Genomic DNA, 23,681 nt, shown 5'->3' with positions numbered 1-23,681 from the left:
GGCCCCGTGTCTGTTGTTCTCTTCTTCATGTCCCTGTGTATTCAATGTTTAGCTCCTGCTTTAAGTGAGAACATGAGGTATTTGGTTTTCTCTTCCTGTGTTAGTTCACTTAGAATAATGGCCTACAGCTCCATTATGTTTAATTCATTGAAAAAAAAATAGCATTTCATGACATGTAAAAATTACATACAATGCAAATTTTAGTCTTTATAAATGTTTATTGAAACACAAGTATCCTCTTTAGTTTATAAAGTATGTATGACTGCTTTCACATTACAACTGCAGCTAAGTAGTTGTAAGAAATTATCTGGCCTGCAAAGCCTAAAATTTTGACCAGTTGGACCTTTACAGAAAAGCTTGCAGACCCCTGTCCTATGCAGTCCACCGTCTTGTAAAATTCAAGCCATGTTGCTATGGATGCATTTTATTTTTGATTTGCCAAGTGCATGGCATTTTGTGTGTCTCCACCACATTTTCTGTATCTCCTCTCCTGGTAAAGAATATTTAGGTTGTTTCCAACTTCCCATCAGCATTACAAGCAATGCTGTAACGAGCATTCCTGTAGACTTCAAATGAGGATATTTCCCATTAGAAAGATGGGGTTTCCATTTGGTATCATTAAAAAGCTGGGAACAAGATAGAAGTGATGTTTATACAACATTGTGAGTGCACTTAACACTACTGAATTCTACACTTTAAAATGATTAAAATGGTATATTGTATGTCATGTGTGTTTAACATGACAAGAAAGGTAACTGACATTTTACCTAAATTATGTTACTAAATGGTGTGAAAATAATTTTTTCTCTTAAGTAGTTCAGTTTTGTTTACATTATTGATTTGCTCAGTCAAACTCCTCCTCATAGTGAATACAAAAGCAAACCAGCTCAGGCCTGAGCTCATGCCTATAATCCCAGCAGTTTGGGAGGCTGAGGTGGATGGATCACCTGAGCTCAGGAGTTTGAGACCATCTTGGTCAACATGGCAAAACCTGATTTCTAATGAAATTACAAAAAAATTAACCAGGCATGGTGGTGTGTGCCTGTGGTCTCAGTTTCTTGGGAGGCTGAAGTGGAAGGATAGCTTGAGCCTGGGAAGTGGAGGTTGCAGTGAGCTGGGATCACACCACTGCGCTTCAACCTGGGTGATACAGTGAGGCCGCATTTCAAAAAACAAAAAGCAAAACCAGCCCAGATTTTTGCTAAATTCATAAGGCTCTACTAATGAAGCTTTAGAATATAATTGAAGAATCATTAACCAGACTGAGTCTAGGCAGTTCCACCAATGCCAATAAAGCCTCAGTGACTTTTTTCAAACTGTAATAATTCATTTTCTTTATATATGTATATATCAAACTATAATAATTTGTGTGTGTGTGTGTGTGTGTGTGTGTGTGTGTGTGTGTATGGAGAGAGAGAAAGAGAAATTTTTATGTTTCTACATTGAAATATTTTAGTGTATCCAATGTGTGGAGTAGAAAATCGTCTTCAGAGAAACAGGCTTTAAATTTGAAAAGTCACATTTGACCTATATTGCGTATAGGTATGATGGTGCGTATATTGACCATAAGTATCATATTTTGACATAAATTCCTGAGGAATTAGTGCATTAGAGTCAGTAAAGCTGTCTGTGCTAAAGTGTGCAGGTCTTATCGAGGCACTGAGAATGCATCTGAGTTTCAAAGAAAAGAGTGTTTGAATGTATTTGAGATTTCAAATAAAAGAGTGTTTGCTGCTCCAAATGTGGGAAGCAGCATGCCTGAAACAAGAATCAGGGAAAGAGAAGTGTGGGGCAGTCAGAAGTAATATATGGTTAGTGTATATGAGGCATACAAGGAGGGTGGCTGAAAATAAACCAGTAAAGAAAAAAACAAGTGGAATATTGATGTCAGCTTGCTGAATTCAATCAACATGATTTTAACATTTAATTAATATAGTAAGACCTAGAGAATGAATGGACTTTGTCATATTAATGTTATAGAGTTTTAGAAATAATAGTTTGGAACATTGAATTAACTTACACAATCAGTTCAAAAAGCTCATGTATATTTTCAGGAGTGCCATATAATCAAACCAATACAACTAAGATTTGGGATTTTATTAGTCAAGGAAAAAGCCATCAGGGAAAGATTCACCTAATCCCAATTGCATGGTTTATTTAGTGCAGGGAAATGGAACAGATCTTTATTTTCCAGAATTTCCTAATATGAAATCCACTCTGCAAATGTCACAACAATCCGTACAGCTTTATCAGAGCATAGTTGAAGTAGTGGAACATACTGGCTGAGAAAATTAGATACTGAATTAAAATAGATACTTTTATTAATTAAATACCAATTAACAATATTTTTCATAGTAGCTTGTAAATACATTTTGAAAATAGTTGTGTATCAATGAGTTAACTAGACTCTTGTAACACATTGCAACAAACCTACACATTCATAGCTCTTGTACTCCTGGGATTTACAACCTACTAGTTCAAAAATACTGCTGTAAGAGAGCTGCAAATTCAAACAATTTTGGATTAATTGTGTGGAATGATTGCTTTGATAGGTAGGTCATCAATCTATAATACTTAAGCTCACAATTATCAACCGAAGCTATCTCCTACTGCTGCCTGCATCTCGACTGAGAGGTGAACTAATTTATCTTCATTCTTCATATGAAACATGAGTGTGCTGGGCTATATCTCATCTGAGGCTCCTTCTAGTTCTAATTATTATGAAATTTTATGAAATGGAAAATTAAACTAAAGTTATGGTTGTTAGTTTATGCCTCGTGATATGTCTTGGTTCGGGGCTTTCCCCAGAAATAGACTCAAAATCAAGGATTATCACATACAAGCAGTTCAGCGGGAAGGTGATGCCAAGAACCCTACTGGGGGAGTGGGAATGAAAATGTGTTAGTCCTTGTTCTTTAAGAAACAGACACCACGTTGGGAATAAACATGAAATGACATGATTAGGGAAGATACCTGTGTGGGGAAAAAAAAAATAGAGTGCCTGGGATGTTACCAGATTCACGTTAAGTCTGCTCCTAGTGGAAGGAAATACGTCTGGGAGACTTCTAGGGCATGAAGAAGTTCTTCAGGAAGTCCCTGAACCAGACCTGGCTATCACAAGGTCCCACACCTGCCAGGACGAGGCCTGCACTAGTATCCCTGCCATGCTCCCGTTACTGGCTGGGCGCAGGAAGTGGTGATTGCATGCAGATGCTGTCATGGATTCCAAAGCACAGCAGCAGAGGCCTCCGTTGTTTCTCTCCAGGCACTTGTAGTTCTGCCAGGGCATTCGCACGACTACCCTATGAGATATGGAAGGTAAGGGACGCCAATACAGGGTGCGCTGTCAATCAAGTGACCAGTGTGGGCCCTGGGAAATCAGAAAACAGGGTGGAACATGTGCCTCAAAATTATCCCGTCTTAGGGCCGAGGGCTGGTGTCTTTATTTGCCAAGTCCCACTCTTGAGTTCTCTAGGGTTGTGGATATGAGGATAAATTCCATGAAACTTCCAGGCTGCCATACACCCAGATAGGCTGCAGGCAAAGCCCTCAGGCAGCCAACATAGGCGCTTACAATTGAAAGTCAGGCCGGTGGGCACAGATATGTCCAGTGCCAAGAGGATCTGGGCAGGGCCCCAACAGAGTCTGCTGCAAGGCATGGGAAAGACAGTGGCAATGACAGTGGAGGTCCCTGTGGTCCCTCTCCACAGTTCTTCCTCCAGCATCAATGCCATTTGGAATAACCTTCCAAAGACAAAGTACAGTCAGTATTAGTTATATGTCGATGCTTTAACATAGTTAAAATACTGTGGACTTCACCTACCCCTAGCTGTTAACTTTTTCAAAGTAGTGCAGAAAACTTAGGATAGTCTCCTGCTGAAGAGCTACATTTATTCCTGTCACTGCCCACTGCAAGGCTTTAATAGCCCTTTTCTCTTTCTTTATGAGATGCATTGAAAAGACAATCTAAAAGCTAAATAATTGGGCTGTCATTTGGAAATACCTAATAGACCTGAAGTTAGGAAACAAAGCACAAGATTTATTTATTTATTTATTTTTTAAAAAGCAGAGATAGCATTGCAATAAGCCCTAGAAAGCAAAGGGAACTCGCACAGGGTACACTCCAGGGGCAGATAATGGGTACAATGGCATGGGTCTCCATAGAAGAAGATATGTAGAACAGTCTTCTGATTGGTGGGAATTGTTTGCCAAAGGCAATCTTGGACTATTTCACAGCTAGCCTGGGGTTATGTAATCAGTGGTCTTTAATAATGGTAGAAAGTGCCACAGCAACCAAAATAACAAGTTCAGCGGGATTTACTTGCAAAGAGTACATGATGTGCCTACAAATATACAACTATTAATCATAGGTCCTAGGAACGTAGAACTTTTGCAGTATTTATCTAGAGTTACTGGCAATTTGTTCATGACATTATTGGGTTCAGGGGCATTCCAGAGTTGCCTTAGATGCCAAGGTGTCAAATATGTACTTGGTATGAGTGTTGGGCAGAGACCTCACCTCTATTGAAAGCTCAAAAAACATTCAGAAAATATTAATAAATGCTAATACTAACTTAATTGTGGAAGTGTTAGGTGTTCATCGTAGGAAAACCTTCATTACCATGGATGCTTTTCTCTCGATCCTGCCTCTAGATTGATGAGAATGATCTACAACAAATTCAATTCATGCCTCTCCCAGATACAGGGCTAAAGGTGAGACAGCAGCATTTCAGTCGCATTAAAAAGGTCCCTGGTTATTGCTTTTGCCTCTCTCTACTGTAAAGGCTGGATATGAGTTTGCATAGCAAGTGGCTAAACTAAAACTTCCCCACTCTTTTGAAAGATGGATAGAAAGTTTCATCAGTAAAAATATAATGCACAAAAGGTAAGTTCATTTTTAATGCCTTGTAGCTTGCTTAGTGTGGTGTAAAGAATGGACTACTGAAAGATAGTAAGAGCAGGGAACTTAAAATCTTGCTCTCAGAAACATAAAATTGCCACTGAAATTTGATTTAAAAACTCACAGGATTGTTGGCATAACAATGACTTACAGCTTATTCATCAGAGCAAGTTAGCAGAAACCCAAGTGCTATCCTCAGACATCCATTCTTTTCTCAGATATAGACTTGTATATTTTAACATTTATAATGAAATTTTTAAAAAGCAACATGTGTAGTTGTCAAGTAAACTACATGGTAGCCAAATGAACCCAATTATGTGAGGCTGTATTTAATTTTGTAAATCCTAAGTCATATTCAACTTGTTCTATATACTGATTTCCTTATTCCTGTTAGGAAAGGAAGTTGGAAGTCTGGATTGTCCAGATTTCAGCTTTGAGGATTCCTCTATCACACAAGACTTGGGGTGGTCTGCGTTTGTTCCAACTTAGGAGCCATTGAAAAGATGCTTGGGGGACATGAAAGCAGCAAGGACATTGCAGAGAAGCAAGGACACAACTCACAGGTGTCCAGAAGGAGAGTGAGCTGTGGCAGAGAGTCTGGGGAATGGGCAGTGATGGAGGAAAGAGGAAATGTTGAGGATCCTTCAGCTCCTTTGCACTTTGTTTTTTCAAGTCTAACATTGTGTAATCTATTGTATGGTTTTGCTTATCCAGGACCAAAAATGGATCTCTAATGAACACACTCGTATCTGTACGCTACAGATTTTACTGTCAAAAATATGATTTATTAGTAAAACTGGCCACAGTACACTAAATTTTCTGGCCTTCGTATTAATCATATAAAATAATGATGGGAGTTATAGTAGGCTGCTTCTGAGATGGCTCCCTGTGATCCCACTGGAAGAGAGATGTTTATTATGATGTGGTAAGTGCCTAGCGATAATGTGATCTGCAGTTATACTGAAAACAGAAGATATTCCTAATAGACTTGGGTATGTGGCTAAGGAGATTTCCAGGCAGTGGGGAAGATATTGTTTTTCTCTTGCTGCTTATAGTGAGATAGAAGAGCCATAAATTGAGGGAAGAATAAAACAGGAGACCATAAGGTCTGTAAAAGATACATTAAGAGACATCTGGCTTTAACTCCAATGTGTAAAGAACTTAAAAGTCATTGCTTCTACTCTTACCACAAGAAGAACCTGAGTGAACTGAAAATCAGTGACAATTTGTGAATCCAAGAGAGAATGAAGTTCCTAGAAATCTGCAAAGACAGTTCAATTAGGGGAGCCACAGCTGAGATCTGTTTACCTGGGGCAGAAACCACTAGAAACAAACTCTTGGTAACATGTCAGTGGTAATCCTGGTGATTTTCCAGAGCCCAAGTGTGGGGCCTGGGGAGAGTGATAAACTCCTGGGGTCACACTCTTAGCATCCCACACACTTGTGCATTTTACCTCCAGAAACCCCACCAAGTTCTCACAGTAAAGAGCTGAGAAAAATGCCATCATGGACCTGTGGGGGACACGGAAGGAATGTTATTGTGAAATATGCCCAGAATATTCTCCGTAACAAAGACCTACCCCCTAGCGAGGGATAAAAACTTTAGCAGAGACTTATCCCACTTGAGGGAAGGTCACTTCACACCCTGGATGCCAATACCCTTCCTGTTCCTTGTAAGGGGAGAAGCAAAGCTAATAAATGCTTGCAAGGGACATAGGTCCCTTAAAAGACCGAGATGTAATCACAAGATTATAGAATACTTCCCCTATGCCAACCTTCTCGCCACACCAAGAAGGCTCCAGTATAACAATGGTGGGTGACACCTAAAGAGCCAGAAAACACAGACTCTCTGTGGAGGAGTATATAAGGATGCCCAAAGCCAAGAGTGGAGACAAAATTAGGATACTACAGGAGTTTGGAGCCACTGCTGCTTACATCTACAGCAAACATTAAGTATAGCTTGATTCTCAGCCAGATTAATAATAACAAAAAATGCACACTACAGGCCTATTTGCCTCACTGATTACTATTCAATACATTATGTATGAGTTTTAATGGAAAACTCTAAGGTATGAAAACTTAGGTATGAGTTTTAATGGAAAATTTTAAGGTATGAAAAAAGGCAAGAAAAAAAACAAGTCAGAAAGATAAAACAGGCATCAGAACCAGACTCAGATATGACACAAATTTGGAAATTATCAGATAGAGAATTTAAAATAACTGTTTTAAATGTTAAAGACTCTAATAGAGAAAACAGTTAACATGCAAAAATAGATGGGTAATGTAAGAAAAGAGATGGGAATTCTAGAAAAAAATCAAAAGGAAATGCTAAAAATATTTTTAAAAACTGACATAAATAAAGAATATCTTCAATAGGTTCATCAACAGAATGAACAAGTTTGAGGAAAGAATGAGTAAGGTCAAATAAATAATTTCAAAAATATAATATACATGTATTTGGAATACCAGAAGGAAAACAAGAAACAAAAGAAACATTTGAAGTAACACTTCAAATGTTAGAGGATTTTCAAAAGTCAGAGGATTTTCCAAAATTAACATCAGCAAATCACAAGTCAAGAAGTACAGAGAAGAGTAAACAGAATAAATAGCAAAACAAGAAACTCATTATAAATATAAAGACATAGGTCAAAAGTAAAGGTTTTAAGAAATATAAATCTTGCTAAAACTAATTTTTAAAATTGAGTGGAACTTTATTAGCTGTAAACAAAGAAGATGGCAGAACAAGAAAAAATATAAGGAAAAAAGAGGTGCGTTACATAATGAGAAAGGAGTCATTTCTCCAAAAAGACTATAATCTTAAACATGTATGCACCTAACAACAGAGCAAAAACACCTAAAAATCACACAAAAGCTGATGGAACTAAAGGGAGAAACACAAATTCACCATTATAGTTGGAGACTTCAAACTTCTCTTTCAGTAATTCATAGCTCAAGTGGGTAGAAAATCAGTGAATACAGATGACTTGAGTAACACTATCAGTCAATATGATGTCATTGATATTTATGAAATAGAATACTACCTGCAAACAACGTAAGTTGTTCCCAAGCTTCTATAGAACATACAGCAAGATAGGTCACATTCTGGGCCATAAAACATGTGGAAACAAATAATAGAATAAGAAAAACTGTACAAAATGTGTTCTCAGATCACAATGGAATTAAACTAGAAATCAGGAACATAAAAGTAGCTAGACAACCCAAAATATTTGGAAATTGTCCTGATTTGTTTAGTGTAGCGATGAAGGAATACACGAGGCTGAGTAATTTGTAAAGAAAAGAGGTTTATTTGACACAGGGTTCTGTAGACTGTACTAGGTGCATAGTGCCACTATCTTTTTGGGACCCTTCAGGGAGCTTCCACACATGACAGAAGGTGAAGGGCAGCCAGAATATTTGGAGATATGTTGTAACTCCATGGTAAGTCAAGGAGCATCTGTATTTGCTATGCAATAATAGATATGTAAGGAGTTTAAAAATGGTACAAACATCTTGGGAAATGATTTGATAGTTTCTAAACAAAAACAAAAAACCTGCATCTACCTTAGGACCTAACAATTCCATATCAAAATATGATAAATGAAAGCAAGAGTTCACACACCCAAAAAAAACACCGTACACAAATGTTCAAAGCAGCTTGATTCATAGTCAAAAACTAGAATGAATCATTTAATCATGTAATCATTTGTAAGAGAATGGCTAAATTAATAATGGTATATTCACATAATAGAATATTATTCAACAATTAAAAAATGAACTACTGAGACATGCAAAAACATGAAGAACCTTGTAAACATTGTGTTCAGTGGAGGAGTTCATAATGCATGACTTCAATTCTTTGAAATACTAGAATAAGCAAAACTACTCTATGGTGATAAAATCCAAACAGTTGTTGCTTATGGGTGTAGTTTATTGGGAAGAAGCATCCTTTGGTGGGTGATAGCAATGTTACCTGTCTTAACAGGGGTATGGATTATACAAATATACATAAGTATCAAAACTGATCTGTTCATTTACTATACATTATGCCACATTTTTAAAAAACAAAGCAGATGGCATAAAAGAAAGAAAAGGAAAACATAGTGAAACCCCAAATTTAAAATGCAGGAATTTTTAGAAAGAAAACTATTCACACCATGGAAACAAAAATTCCTGTTGTTTTACTAAATCATAACTGATTACGTCAAAGTCAGACATCTTGTCAAATACGTGACATAAATCAGTTAGACATCAATGGCATCTTTATCTTTTTCTAAGCAAAGTTTTCAAGCTTGATTGCCTTTCCTAACGCAAGGGTGAGTCATCAAGCTCGAGGTCATGATGAGTGCCTCTCAGGGCCGCGGCTCATGCTGCTCCCTTACATCAGTCTCAAGGGCCCTCTCTCCCACTATAATGGAGCTCACAGTCAAAGTGGGAGAGAGAAAATACACAAGTAATCACAGATAAAGGCATGAGTAGTTGCTAGCCAGAAAATTGGAATTGAGCAACAGTGTCTGTAAATTAATGTGAATTGCTAGCAATTGTTCCAGGCAGTTGGTAGTAACAGCGCCTGGTGTCTGATGAACACCTGTGAAGCACCTTCTACATATTAGTATTTCTGAGCCTCGGTTTCCTCACGTGGAAGGCTGCAGCTCCAACACCTACCTGACAGATGTAAGAATACATGAGACAAATAATTTGCCCAAGGATGTGCACTAGGAGGCGGCAAAGCCGTGATGCGCATCCACAGCCAAGCTCTTGTGTCATGCTCATCGCCAAGTCCAGCCTTCATGTTCACCGTCTCATGAGTTGCTTTTGAATGTCTTCAGCACGCAAAAGCAACCAAACACAGTCATTTATTTTACGAAATGGGGATTATTCCAACTTGGAATTGGGAACATTAAAGAAATGGCCATGAATATTAGCAAGTAAGTGAAGAACTAAAATAAATCTCCTTTTTACCTTTAAATGGACAAAGTAAGGAGATGTACTTATGTTACCAAGCCAGTGCACTTGAGGAAGAAAGTGCAGCTCTGCTCCTCATAAATGAGTCTAACTTCTTCCTTCAATTTGTACATGTGAAAGCCAAGAATTTGGGATTGTGAAGTAGAAACCAGATTATGTGGCTTGATTCTCATTCAGAATATTCAAACTCAACTACCTCTGCCTGGAAAAAACTTAACATTTTGTCAAATAATATGGCTGTATCCTAACGTGCCCTTAGTCCCCCGTTCAGGCTTATGATCCTCAAATGTTGCACTGCAGTCTTCATGAAGCAGCTGCTCTTTGTTGACTCGTTTTTCTTAGTTCCCAGGGTCAATTTCCTTCCACCTGTGCCTAAATGCTGACTAATTAGATCATGACTTCACAGGTGCCTAGAGGAAAAGAAGGAAACAGAGAAAAAGAAAAAAAAAAGAAAGGAAGGAAGGAAGGAGGGAGGGAAGGAATGAGAGAAAGAAATAAAAAGAGAAAGAAAGAAAAAAAAAAAAAAAAAAAAAAAAAAAAAAAGTCTTGGGAAGCTGCAGAGACTTCTATTGCAGAAAGGAATGGATGCACCCTGTTGCCCTCCCCCAAATACGGCCCTGGTCAGGCAGATTGGGGCGCCCAGCAGTGGCACTGGCCCAGCCTCCGCGAGCAGCGCCGACTGACAGAGGGCTCACATCCCTCAGCTGTAGCTTGTGCAGCCTGTGCCAAGGAGCACGGGGACCGTCCCAGCTCCTCCTCCGCCCACTCCACTGTCTCCCTTTCGCCTGTGCAGTGGTTCCTGGCAGAACCTCTTATGCCACCTCCCGACCATCCCGGGAAGATTTGGCGGCTGGAGCCCTGCGCAAGAGCTGTAGGCAAGAGTGGGCGCCAGCCCCTCCGAGGGGCCCCTCCTTCACCACAGCGGGGTGGGTGGGGTGCCCGAGTCCGCACTGATGACGGCTCCAGCCTGAGCTTTTGAGGGTGAGGGGGGTGTGGACAGATCCGCGCTGGAGCGGAGCGCGCACCCGTGGGCTCCTTGCGGCTGTGCCCTGGTGGCGCGAGGGCGTGAGTGCGCGCAGCTCCCCGGCTTTCGCGGATTTCCCCACCCCTTGCGCAGGAAGAGCCTAGTCCTACGTCCCCCTGGCTCTCCCCACACACACCTCCTTGGGGCTCCCTTGGATTTGCTGGGGCTTCTGGTCTTGAGAGTCCTCGACTGTTTCCCGGGGAGGCAGCACTGGGCAGAGCGCCCTCGGAGCCGCTGGCGCCGGCCCGGGTTCCCTCCGGGGTCCCAGCAGCTGCTTCTCCTTCTTCAGCTCTGGGCCGCGGATTTCGCCGTCCCTGCACTGAAGCTTGCAGCGTGGAGGCTCCCCTAGCGCTCGCCCGGATTCGGCTGCAGAAGGGGGGACCCACCTCGCGTCTCCCCCGAGACGCGCACCTCCGCCGCCACCCTCCACGCGCCTAGGAAGTTTTGAAGGTAGAGAATCTGGGCCCCTCAACTTCCTCTGGACATGAATCAAACCGCAGGAGTCTCCAATAGCGTCAGGTGTCCCCCGGGGAAAGGCCACAAGGTAAGGGACCCGCGACGGAGGGGGCTCGCGCGGGGCAAGGGCGCAGGTGGAGGCTGCAGTTTGCCGGCAAGGGGAGAAGGGAGCGTGAGCCTCCGCCGGCGCCTCTGCATCGCTTGCAGGGGTCCTGGAGTGAAGATGGTTGGCGGATCCCGGGGGTTACGAGAACGTGTGATGTTTCGCAGACCCGCGGCCAGCAGCAGGGCTCTGCCCGTGCCTCCGCCCCCGCCAGCCACCCCGGGGCTGGAGAGCCCACACCGCTTCGCGGCTGCTGTGGCAGGTGCAGCCGTTTCCCACGATTGCGGGGCTTTCGAGAGAGGAGGTCGGAGGTGGGAGGCAGAGCCCCTCCGCCTTTCATAATCAGGACCCCTGGGCCGGAGCCTGCAGACTAGCTCTTCCCGGGAAGCGCGTGGGGCTCTCCCGCAGGCGCCCGCGCTGGCTGGTGTCACGGACACGTGCTTCATTAACTTTAATAGAGCAACGTGTGCCTGGAATTATTTCCAGGAAATTAGCGACGTTTAGAGAAAGGGGAGTGGGCAGCGGCCTAAGGAATTCTGGCAGAACCTCTCTAGTAGCCCAGAGTGTGAGGGACTTGGGAAACGTTTACTCCCACGCACAAAAAAAAACCCAGATGGCCAGTGAGGTTCAGGATTCCGCGCGGGGCCCGCTGCCCTTGGCCATGCCCAATATGCCTCTGCTATCTGCCGCTGGTTAATTGCGAGGAAATTCCTTACCTGGGTTACATAGGGAAGCCGCACAGCAATGCATGTGACAGTGAACTTTAACATATTTTCAAATATTTATATATTTTTAAACCGAATAAAGAGGTGAGCATTGTGGAGCTTGGTCCTTGATATGCAGCCTGAATTTATGCTCTACTCTCTTGTTTTCCACACCTATTTTCGTGTGTACATTTTATATAAGGGCATATATGTTTATTGGCTGTTATTAGAAATATATTCCCATTCCAATCTACTTGTTGGGGTTTCGGGCATGTATTAACCCGCAATGTCAACTCCAGACACTATCTACTTGTTTGGAGTTGAAGTGAGTAATGATATTGGATTCATTGGATGGATAAAGGAACTCTTGGTGTGTTTGAGTTATGTAAAATGAGGATTTAGGGTTGAATACTTTTACTCACCTGAGTAATATCAAGCATTTTTTTCTATCAGATGATGATGAAATATTTGAATCAGCAAGTCATTTCTCTAATCCCTGTTCTCGCTATGATTTGAGTAGTTACATGCTTCACATCTATGTAATATCCATAGGAAAAGTATTTAATACAGAGCAGTTGACATAAAAATTCTGAATTAAAAGTAAAGTTTCATACATCAGTGAAATGTAGTAGAGACATCTGTGGAGTTGAGAAGATCATTCAGGAATTTCCTTTAAAAAATGCCTTTGGCTCCAGTACTAAAGTAGCTTCTTGGAAGAATTTGACTGCGGGCTATTGACACCAATAAAACTTTCTGGCAAGTGTTAGAACACACACCAACAATTTAAAAGGTACTATGAAACCTGTTAATCATGAGTTAGGATCATCTTATGCACCTATCAGGTGTCCAACAAATGCTTGCTCCACTGAATCATATCAATAAATAGTTACCATCAATCATCCATTTATAAACATGGTTAACCCCTATTAAGTTCCAATAATATGAGAACTGAGATCCCAAATATGAACTTAGACTTTGCCTTTGGTCTCCAACATGCAGTTCTAGTCATACCCTGTCCTTCTTTCTTTAAACTCTTTGATGGCTTAAAGCAAGACAATGGTGAAATCCATTAGCTAGAAGGAAAAAAAATATTCCTTTTCTCAGAGAAGAACCCACTTAAGTTGTTGTTTGCCTGCAAAGTTTGCCGTTTTGGAGTTTCTGGGAGGTTTCTGTGGTGCAATACCAACCCTAGAGACTGAAATGATGGGAGTTGACGTATTTATGAAAGTTCTGTAGTGGATGAGAAATGAGCAGGTAGCAGAAGTCAACAGTCAACACTGGGAAGTGCTGGACGGACCGTGTGATGTTTAGGTCACAGTATTTTTCTAATACGATATAAAACTCAATAACGTCAGTTTAGTAGATGTTCTGGAATAGTTGTTTTTCCATTGTGCTTGCTATTCTTAGAGTTCATCTTGGGAGACTTTGATGGAAGGAAAGGCATCAGTCTCTTCGGAAAATATTCCAGCTGGACTCACTTTTGTTTGGTCTCATGCATTTACTGATGACTGGCATAGCAATTTACATCTGGCAAATTCTTATCATTTGTTCTTGTGCAGATATTTCTTGAACAACATTTGTTGTCTCTTTTAGGATGGTGTTGAGTTAGCCTTCTTCTAGATGTGTTATTTATTGCTAGGTTCATTATTGTGTATTGAACCCCTAGAATTGGAAAACAAGAGATCTTGTTGCAGCCTCTTTTCTCCTGAGCATGCGGGCAACCAACCACCGGCCAACCACTGCTAAGCATCACAGGGTAATCCAGCACACTATTGGCCCTAGTAGAGGCAGGAGCCACTGGTCTTGAGAAGAAACCTCCAGAAGTGATAGTCCTGTGGAATTGGCTCCTGGAAACTTGAAAGTGGTATTTATTCTTGAGCAAAGACTACAAACTTAAGTTTTACAGAAAATGTAAACTACAAACGTAAGATTGTACAACTTTAGCCCTGGAAGACGGCACTCACCTTCTGAGAAGAAAATAAGGACACCCAGATGAATAGTTAACTCCAGCCAAAGTAGGACCTCTCCTTTCAGCCTCAGGTTTGAAGAGAAAGCAAAGGTTTGGATTGAGTTTCTTTGCTTTGATCTTTTCTGAAAGGGAAACTTCCTTGCGTCAGTATGTATTACATTAGGCCTCCAGAAAAGGGTTACCAGTGCTTCCGTCTCTGGAAGCAGCGGAGGTAGCTGTCTGAAGCTTGGCCTTTTGGGATCCTAAGGTACCAGTGTCATTTTGGATAAATTGCTTAACCTCTGTGCCTAAGTGTTATAGCACCTTCATGGTGGGAGTTTCATGAGAGTTCAGCACACTAATCATGTTTGGGGCTGGCAGCAGGACCTGCCACACAAGAAGAGGCATTACATTACCTTTAAGTACCCAAATCAGGGAGGACAGAGCAACTTCACTTTGAAACCCTTTTCATTAACTGGGGCATGTGCTTTATATATATATGTTGTTATCACAGCCTCTTTTTTTTCTTGAGACAAAGTCTCACTCCGTTACCCAGGCTGGAGTGCAGTGGCACGATCTTGGCTCACTGCATCCTCCACCTTCTAGGTTCAAGCGATTCTCCTGCCTCAGCCTCCCAAAAAGTAGCTGGGATTATAGGCACCCACCACCACACCCAGCTTATTTTTAGTAGAGATGGGATTTCACCATGTTGGTCAAGCTGGTCTAGGACTCCTGACTTCAAGCAATCCACCTGCCTGGGCCTCCCAAAGTGCTGGCATTACAGGCGTGAGCCACTGTGCCCAGCCAATGGCCTCTTTTTACATGGTTGCCTCTCATAGGCAAACAGCTCCTCAGCAGCATGTCCCAGAGGGTATGCGTAGGGTGGGACAATCATTAGAGTGTGGGCTTTGCAGTGAGACAAATGGTAACTTGGTAAACATCACACAAATAGAGCTGCGTGTGGCATGGTGGTGTGTGCCTGTGGTCCCATCTACTCAGGAAGCTGATATAGGAAGATCATTGGCGTTGAAATTCAGCCTGGGCAACACAGTAAGATGCCATCTCTAGCCACCTCCCCCAAGCCCAGAAAAAAAAAATCACACAAGTAGAAAGTAACAAAGGAAGGACTAATTTATTTTTACAAATCTAGGAAAAGGGAATAATGTATGCATTATCTCATATAGTCGTTAAGAAAATCCCCATGAAAGAAAATGCTTGCACATAGTAAGCATTTATTACATGACAGAGCTGCACATCAAGCATGGAGAGAATTCTTTATATCACTTACATTATAATTTGAGGCTCCATTTTATCTAAAATTCTTCAATCTATTTGATGTTGTAATTGTTTGTATTTTGTATCTGTTTTCTCTTTTCTCTGCTTTCAAGAGCATCTCCTTTTTGATTTTCCATATTTGATGACTTGTATGTGACTAGCCATGGGTTCCTTCATATTTACCCTGCTAGGACTTCACTAAGCATCTTGAATCTTTAAATTCTTTCACCATATTTGGGAATTTTGTACCATTATTTTAAAAAATATTTTTCCATTTTAGTCTTTCTTGGGATGACAATTGCATATATGTTACACAGTTTATATTGGCCTACAGATGCGTATAGCACTTAAACCATTTGATAATTAGGATCAGCCTAACAGATTCCATAAGCACTTTTTCCAGTTTGTAAGATTCCTTTCCTAGCCATTTTTGCCAATGAGGAATCTAGCTCCGCCAGGTCCAAAATAACTGTCAATTCAGAAACACACTTAAGGAGTAATCAATGGTCTTGTCTGAGAGTAGGGATAAAAAATCTCTGCTTTCTATTTGTAAAGGTGGATATTTAACATTCTATTTTTTGTTTTCATTCCACCCTTGTCTCCAAAGCCAAAAGGAATGAGTTATTAGCCCACGAATCTCAACCGATTCTTTGCACTAAAGAATAGATGTGAAACTTTGGCTCTGTGGGTTTCAATCTGAACTCAACTATCAAAATCCCCTCAGGGTCAAGGACTCATTGGTGCCTCTCTGATGAAGGCAATGATTAATAATCATAATATCTCTTGTTTACCCATTTGCACACCTAGAATTCGGCAAGAAGTCAATCCTTATTCATCACTTGGCACTATTTTCTGATGAGGAACATCGTGTTCTACCAATGAATTAGTAAAATGTTGGTGTTTCCTCTCAAGATTTTCATCCTGTGAAAAAGCTGATAAAGCTTTTGCCTTTTGAAGTTGCTTATGACCCATGAAGAGGGTCATCCTCACAGGGGTTTGCTGACTTCTGCCAGCTCTAGGTATTTGTGGAAATTTAATACGCTTCTTACCTTCTACTTCTAGTGCTTATTTCACCACAAGGAGAGGATAACAAAGATACAGACTGTGGTCTCAATCTGGCTTGTGTGTCTGTCATTTTCTTTTTAGGACATTAAAAAAATGTATTAATCAACTCAAGCCATTTTGACTCAATAAAAATGCATTTTCTTGTGGAATACTACTCATGGATCCCACCAGCATTTTTACTTTGACTTCATTCGTAAAGGATATATTTTTTTCTGGATGTAAAATTCTGAGTTGACAGGATTTTTTTTTTTTTCAACACTTTAAAGATGGCATTCCACTGAGATCTAGAATTAGTTTTTTCTACTGAGAAGTGAAGTCATTTGATTCATAGTTACCTGCATGTAATGTATTAGTTTCCTTTGTCTTTATTTAAGACTTTTCTTTGGTTTTCAATATTTGAATATTATGTATACACATGATTTTCTTTATGTTTATTCCCCTAGGCATGCAAAGATCAACTTGAATCTTTAAATGTATCATCTTTGGGAATTCGGTGGCCATTATCTTGTCTAACTTTTTTTCTGTCCTATTCTTAATTTGTTGAGATGACAATTATGTGTGTTTTAAACAGCTTATATTGCTTTTGAGGTCTCGAGGCTCATCATTTCTCCAAGCTACTTTACTCTCTCTTTTTCAGATTTAACTTCTGTGGCAGCATCTGCACATTTAACGACTCTCTCCTCTGTGTTCTGCATTCTGTGGTTTGCGCATTCAGTGTTTAGCTCCAGATATTGCATTTTCAAATTCTAAAATTTCCCCTTTGTTCTTTTTTTATAATTTCTATTTTCTGCTTGAGTTTGTTATTTTTTTTATTCATCCTGGGTATCTTTGTTGTTTAATGAATTGGTCTCGTTATAATACTCACTTTAAAATCCTTGCATGATAATTCTAACATCTGAGATTTCTTAGGATTGGTCTGTGTTGACTGTATTTTCTTCTTGAGAATATGGACCACAGTTTAAAATGTCCTTGTATGTTGAATAATTTTGAATTTTATCTTGGTCATCATGAATGTTGTGGAAACTCTGGATTCTGTTATGTTTCTCTGATAATTGGTTTTTCATTTTTATGAACACTTAAGTTGGATGTCAACTCAAATACAAGTTTTGTTGTTTTATCCTCTTGTAGCTCATTCAGCACCTACATGACTCAGGGGCAACTAGAGCTTTGGAGGCTGCCCTCACTAGCTTTCTGAATTTTGGAATCCCCTTTTACTTTCTAAGTGAGTTCTTGTCAAGACTTTAAATCTCTGTGAAGCTTTCTTGTTGACCTTTACTCAGTCTCTTTAAAATTTTCTTTCTATCAGTTCTTTCTCTCTTCCTTTTTCATTTTCCCAATTTTACGTTTTCCAAAACTCACATTTTGATAAACTATCCCTTGTTAAATCTGAAAGTTTTCATGTTCTCCCTTTTTTTCTTCTTATAAAAAGCAAAACCTACTTTAATGCTCTCCATTGGCCAAAATACCTCCTGTCTCCTTTTCTTTCTTTCCTGACCCTTCTGGTTTGATCAATAGAACTTCCCCCTCCTGGGAAGTTTCATCCACTTTCCAGACTTTTCCTCAGTCTATCCTTCTTAGGAATTGAGCATCCACCTCCTCCTTTTCATAGCTTAAAGAATTTCCCTCCTGGATGTTAGCACTGATTCCCTTTCTGTGGAAGGCCCTCCCTCTAAATGATTAGATCAGCCCCCGACTCACAGGCTGTGGGACATGACAAACTCATGCAAGGCTTATGGAGTTTCACTGATTGCTACCATAACATAATATGGTTCTTTTCCTGCCCCTTTTCGTTTCTCACACACTCGGCTTCAGAATCACCATCTACGGACATGAGTGTATCACAGAACCGGAGTCCCGCTAAGAAGGGACTTTTTATTATAACCCATGCTTGCAGGTTCCATTCTCCAGCTTGATTTTTCACTTAAATCTCAGACCCTCCCCCCTACTCTGATCCCTACACCTCCCTGTTCCTGAGCCTGTAGTTCTTTCTGAATTCCCAGTTTCACTCATCCTGACCATTGGTATCTGCCGTTTTCTGTGTTGTGTCTAGTTCCTCCTATGCTGAAGAATCTTTCATCCCTAATATAGAATATTTGAAATTAGGATCTAACTTCAGAGGTTAATTTCATTCAGTCCTCTCATTTCAAAAAACTGAGATCCAACAAAACACAGTGAATGAGAGAGCCAGGGCTCAAACCTCCTCTGCCTGATTCTAGGTTTGGGCACATTCCATTATACCAGGCTGTTTTCTGGTTCATCTTCTCCATCTGAGCACACAATGAAGGGCCATGTCTGATACACACTTAGGCACCGTGAAGGTTAGTGACTCAGCCTGAAGGACACTTCACTAATGCTTACTGTTAGCAACGGCATGCCTAGTTAACATAGTTGTTCGTATCCACCATTGCTCTTCATACTAAAAAGAAATCTTAGTTGTTTAATTGGTAATTTCTGGAAGAAATAAGAAAGAGTACCCATATAAATAAAAATGAATACATTCTTTTTACCACCCAAAACTTAAATAATCCTCAAGTATTTCAGAAAGTTTAATATAATGGCTAGGACATAAATTATTTTTATGACTTCTAGGATATTAGTGAAAATCTATTTATGTTATTTTGGCTTTATGTTTTATTGATTTTTAAAATTTTAATTGTTCTCATTTTATCAGTAAAATACATAAAATGAATCTAAGCTCATGCATAAGTTAAGGTTCCAGGAATAGAGGGAAGTAAATGAGTAGTAATTGCTTTTTCTGGTTTTATTTGTTGGATTTTTTTTTTTAAGTCAAAAGCTATATCTCAAATGCAGTATTTTAATTATCTTACATGTTGTACCTCATGAAGGAAATAGTGATTGGAATTTTATAGGACTCTCAACTCTAATATTTTTCACTACAGTCCCAGCAATATGGATTTAGTCAACAGAGATGAAGAAAGTTACATAACTCCTTGTGGGTGCCTTCCCTCATCTTTAGGACTTTAGAAAGTTTGCATTACTTTCCTACTATCAAGACATAATGTGTTTATTCTTTCAGTGTGTGTATCTTCTTTTATGAAAATTTCAAATGCAATATTAAGAGATCATAAGGCATTTAGGCATTATGAAACAATTTAAAATTACATCTGACAAAATGTGTGCACTGCAGAACAAGTTCATATTTTTCATAAACTAAAAAAGCTGATGATTCACTGGGCCTTTGTGGAAGCTTCTTAACTGTGTGACTTCATATGGAAAAGCTTATCCAGTAAAGGATGATCTACTGAGGTAGAGTGGAAGGAGGGAAGCAGGAAATCAATAGACTCGGCCTTAGCATTGGTCGAGTGGGGCACCTCGGGGCACCTGTTACATGCCACGTAGGTGGTCACCACTCTCTGGGCCTTTGTTCACCTGTGTTAAAGCTGAGGACATTCAACCAGGCTTCAGGGTCACATCAAACTCCAACTTTACAATATTCCAACCCTACAAAGAACCATAGGCCAGGTGCAATGGCTCATGCCTGTAATCCCAGCACTTTGGGAGGCTGAGGTGGATGGATCATTTGAGGTTAGGAGTTTGAGACCAAACTGGCCAACATGGTGAAACCCCACCTCTACTAAATATATGAAAATTAGCTGGATGTAGTGGCATATGCCTGTAGTCCCAGCTACTTGGGAGGCTGAGGCAGGAGAATCATGTGAACCTGGGAGGTGGAGGTTGCAATCAGCTGAGATCACACCACTGCACTCCAGCCTGGGCAACAATGTGACACTCTGTCAAAAAGAAAAGGAAAAAAGAAAAAGAAAAGACAAGAAAAGAATGAACCATAGACAAAGTGGTGGCTGTTACTAAGGCATCCTTTGGCATGCGTATGAAAAATAATCCAACAGTAAAACATACTTAAGGGAGAACCTAGGCCAGTAGATGTCCTTTAGACTCAGTGTAAGAATAATGACCTCCAACAAGTCCTTTAGGGAAAGGGTGCCTTATAGTTGCTAGGCTCATCTTTTCAGGGACTCTTAATTGCCGTTTTTCATAGTGAGTATTAAACTCACTGCATAATTTTATAAGGTATTTAAGTCAGCTAAGTTAAGAGAGGGTGTCTTAAAAACAGGACAAAAAAATTATTACCTTTTTTGTTATTGAAAAAGATATTATAAATACTGGACACCATGTTTAATAAGTATATTGAGGAATAACTGCACATATTTAGAATGTATGGCTTAATAAGTATTGACATGTGCACATGTGCGTACCCATGAGAACAAGGCGGAGAACATATGTGCCAGTCCCAGAGGGTACCTCGTGCTTCCCGTGATCTCTCTCTCCCTAACAATTCCACTGCCTTTTTCTATCCCGAAGGAAAACCAATCTTTTCTTTCTGTTAATATATATTACTTTCCATTTTCTAACGTTTTAGATGATGGAATTACTAAAGTATGTGGTCTTTTCTGTCTGATAACTTTCAGTAAGTATAATTATGTTGAGATTTATTCATGTTGCAGCATGTATCATAGTTGTTTATTTTGTTGCCGAGTAATACTTGATTGTATGCCTATGTCATGGTTTGTGTATCTAGTCACATGTTGAAGGACATTTGTGTTACTTCAAGTTTTTTACTATTACCAAAAAGGCTTTTATAAACATTTATGTACAAGCTTTTGTGTAGACATATGCTTACATTTCACTTAAGTAGGGTAAACACCTAAGGGTTGAACAGCTAGATCCTATGGTAGGCTTATGTTTAACTTTTTAAGAAACTGTTAAATTATTCTTCAGAGTCATTTTAGAATTTTATATTTCTACCTGCAGCTCCTAATGCTTCCAGGTCCCCCAAATCCTTGCCAACACTGAAAACAACCAGTCTTCAATATGAGCCATTTAAATAAGTGTTTAGTGGCATCTTGGTGCAGTTTAAATTTGTATTTTGCAATGACTAATGATGCTAAGCATCTTTACACATACTTATTTCCATCCACATACTCTCTTTGCTAAAGGGTTTCGGAAAATCTCCAGAATATTTTTAATTGGGTTACTTGGTTTCTACTGAGTTGAGTCTTTCATAAATTTCTTAATCAGCTATATATTCGCAAAGTTTCTTCCAGTCTATGGGAGTATATAGTCTATAAATAAATTTATTTATTTTTTAATTCTCTTAACAATTACTTATTTTGTGTGTGTGTGTGACCCATTCTCACTCTGTTGCCCAGGCTGGAGTGCAGTGGTGTGATCTTGGCTGACTGCAACCTCAACCTCGCAGGCTCAAGTAATTCTCCTGCCTCAGCCTCTCAAGTAGCTGGGACTACAGGTGTCCACTACTATCCCCAGTTGTTACTATTATTATTTTTTAGTAGACGTGGGGTTTCAACATGTTGACAAGGCTGGTCTCGAACTCCTGACTTCAGGTGATTTGCCTACCTTGGCCTCCCAAAGTGCTGGGGTTACAGGTGTGAGCCACCACACCCAGCCAACAATGACTTTTAAAGATGTTTGCAATGTGGATAATCATATGTGAAAAAAAAGAACTTTGACCTATCCTGACAGCATATGAAAACATTAACTCAAAATGGATCATAAATATAAATATTCAGTCTAAAACTATAAAAATTCTAGAAGGAAACATAGAATGCCTTTGGGTTAGGCAAATGCTTTTTAAATATCTGTGAGCTTATACCTTCCATCAAATTTGGAAATCTGGAGGCATTTGTTTCTTAAAATATTTCCCTGCTCCCATCTCTCTCTCTCTCTCTCTTCTCTCTCTCTCTCTCTCTCTCTCTCTCTCTCTCTCTCTCTCTCTCTTTCTCCGTATATGTGTGTGTTCTCCTTCAGGGGTTCCAAGTGCTTGTATATTAGGCTGCTTGAAGTTTTAAAATACCTCAATGATGCTTTGTTCATTTTTAAATTTATCTTTTCCCTGGGTTTTATTTTGGGTTATTTTTATTCTTACGTCTTCAAGTTCGTTAATATTTTCTTCTGCTATTGTTGTGAATCCTTTCCAGTGTATCTTTTATTGTGTACAGTATCCATTTTCTCTCTAGGATTTCAATTTTGGTCTTTTTAATATTATCCATGTCTTCATTGAACATTTTTGGGTCTTGTTAATATTGTCCATGTCTTCATTGAACATTTTGCACATGTGGAATGAAGCTGTAATAATTGTTTTAATGTCCATGTTCACTAATGTTAAAAGTTGTATCAGTCCTGGATCAATTTCTATTGATTGAATTTTCCTCCTGAATAAGATTTGTATTGTCTTGCTTATCTGCAAGCCTGGTAATTTTTGAATGGATGCCAGATATTGTAAATTTTATCTAGTAAATACTGGATACTTGCATATTCCTATACATGTTTCAGAGCTATTTTTCTGGTACTCAGTTAAGGCCCTTGGAAATAATCTGATTCCTTCAGGTCTAGCTTTAAAGATTTACTAGGTAGAAATGTAATATTAATTATAATTAACTATGGTTATAATTAGCCCTATGCTCAGTCTGAGGGCTAATTATTCGCACTACAAAAATAGGAGCCTTTTGTGTATTCTATCAAATGTTCATGAATCATGAGATTGTTTTAGAGCAGCTTGTCTGAGCAGTTACTATTTCCTATCCTGAGAGTGTCAGGGCACCACTGCCTCCAATCCTTCCAGGTTATTCTTTTCCCAACCTTGGAGAGTTTCTCTCATGCATGCCCTGTTCTGTATTCAGCTAAAGTTTTCACGGAGCTATCAGCAGATCTCCAAAACTCCCTTTCTGTGCTGCTTGCTTCTCTCTCGGACCTTCTAGCTGCAAACTATAGCTGCCTTGTTCTCCCCAGACTCTCAGCTCCGTCTGTTTAGCTCAGAAAGTCTCCCAGGCCCCACCTAGGTTTTCCATCATCCACTTTAGTCTGAAAACTCTCTAAGGCAGTAAGCTCTAGATAACATGGGACTCGCCACATTGACTCCCCGTCTATCAGAAATCAGTGTCCTCCTTTGCTTTCCTTGATATCCAGTGTCTCAAAATACGTTGTTTCCTATATTTGTGCAAGATTTACTTGTTTCAGGCAGGAGGGTTCATCCATTTCCTGTTTCCTTATTTTGACTAGAAGTTGAAGTTTCTGGGAAAATTTGCTAGCATATGCCTTTTGATTTTAGAAACATGACTTTAAAATAAAGTGGGCCTAAAATGTATGAGAAAATTTTAATTATACTAAATTTTATGCTAAATACATCAAATATGTTAAATACAACTAAGAGAAACCCATACTGTGCATATCTGACATGAATTATT

At 39.8% G+C, this 23,681-nt stretch overlaps 1 protein-coding gene across 1 annotated transcript in view; it reads left to right on the top strand.

The window, feature by feature from the left end:
• Positions 1 to 10,907: 10,907 nt before the first annotated feature.
• DPP6 (dipeptidyl peptidase like 6) overlaps positions 10,908 to 23,681 on the top strand; it is a 1,123,726-nt gene continuing 1,110,952 nt past the window's right edge. The window contains exon 1 of the mRNA XM_017519776.2: positions 10,908 to 11,430. Within this exon, the coding sequence (XP_017375265.1) occupies positions 11,371 to 11,430 (60 nt within the window). The 5' untranslated portion in view covers positions 10,908 to 11,370. The remainder of the gene's footprint in view (positions 11,431 to 23,681) is intronic.

Source organism: Cebus imitator, unplaced genomic scaffold (genome assembly GCF_001604975.1).
Source record: "Cebus imitator isolate Cc_AM_T3 unplaced genomic scaffold, Cebus_imitator-1.0 Scaffold20, whole genome shotgun sequence".
In the NCBI taxonomy this organism is placed as follows: Eukaryota; Metazoa; Chordata; class Mammalia; order Primates; family Cebidae; genus Cebus; species Cebus imitator.
The sequence above is the reverse complement of the archived record's forward strand: the minus strand, read 5'-3'. Positions and strand labels throughout refer to the sequence as shown.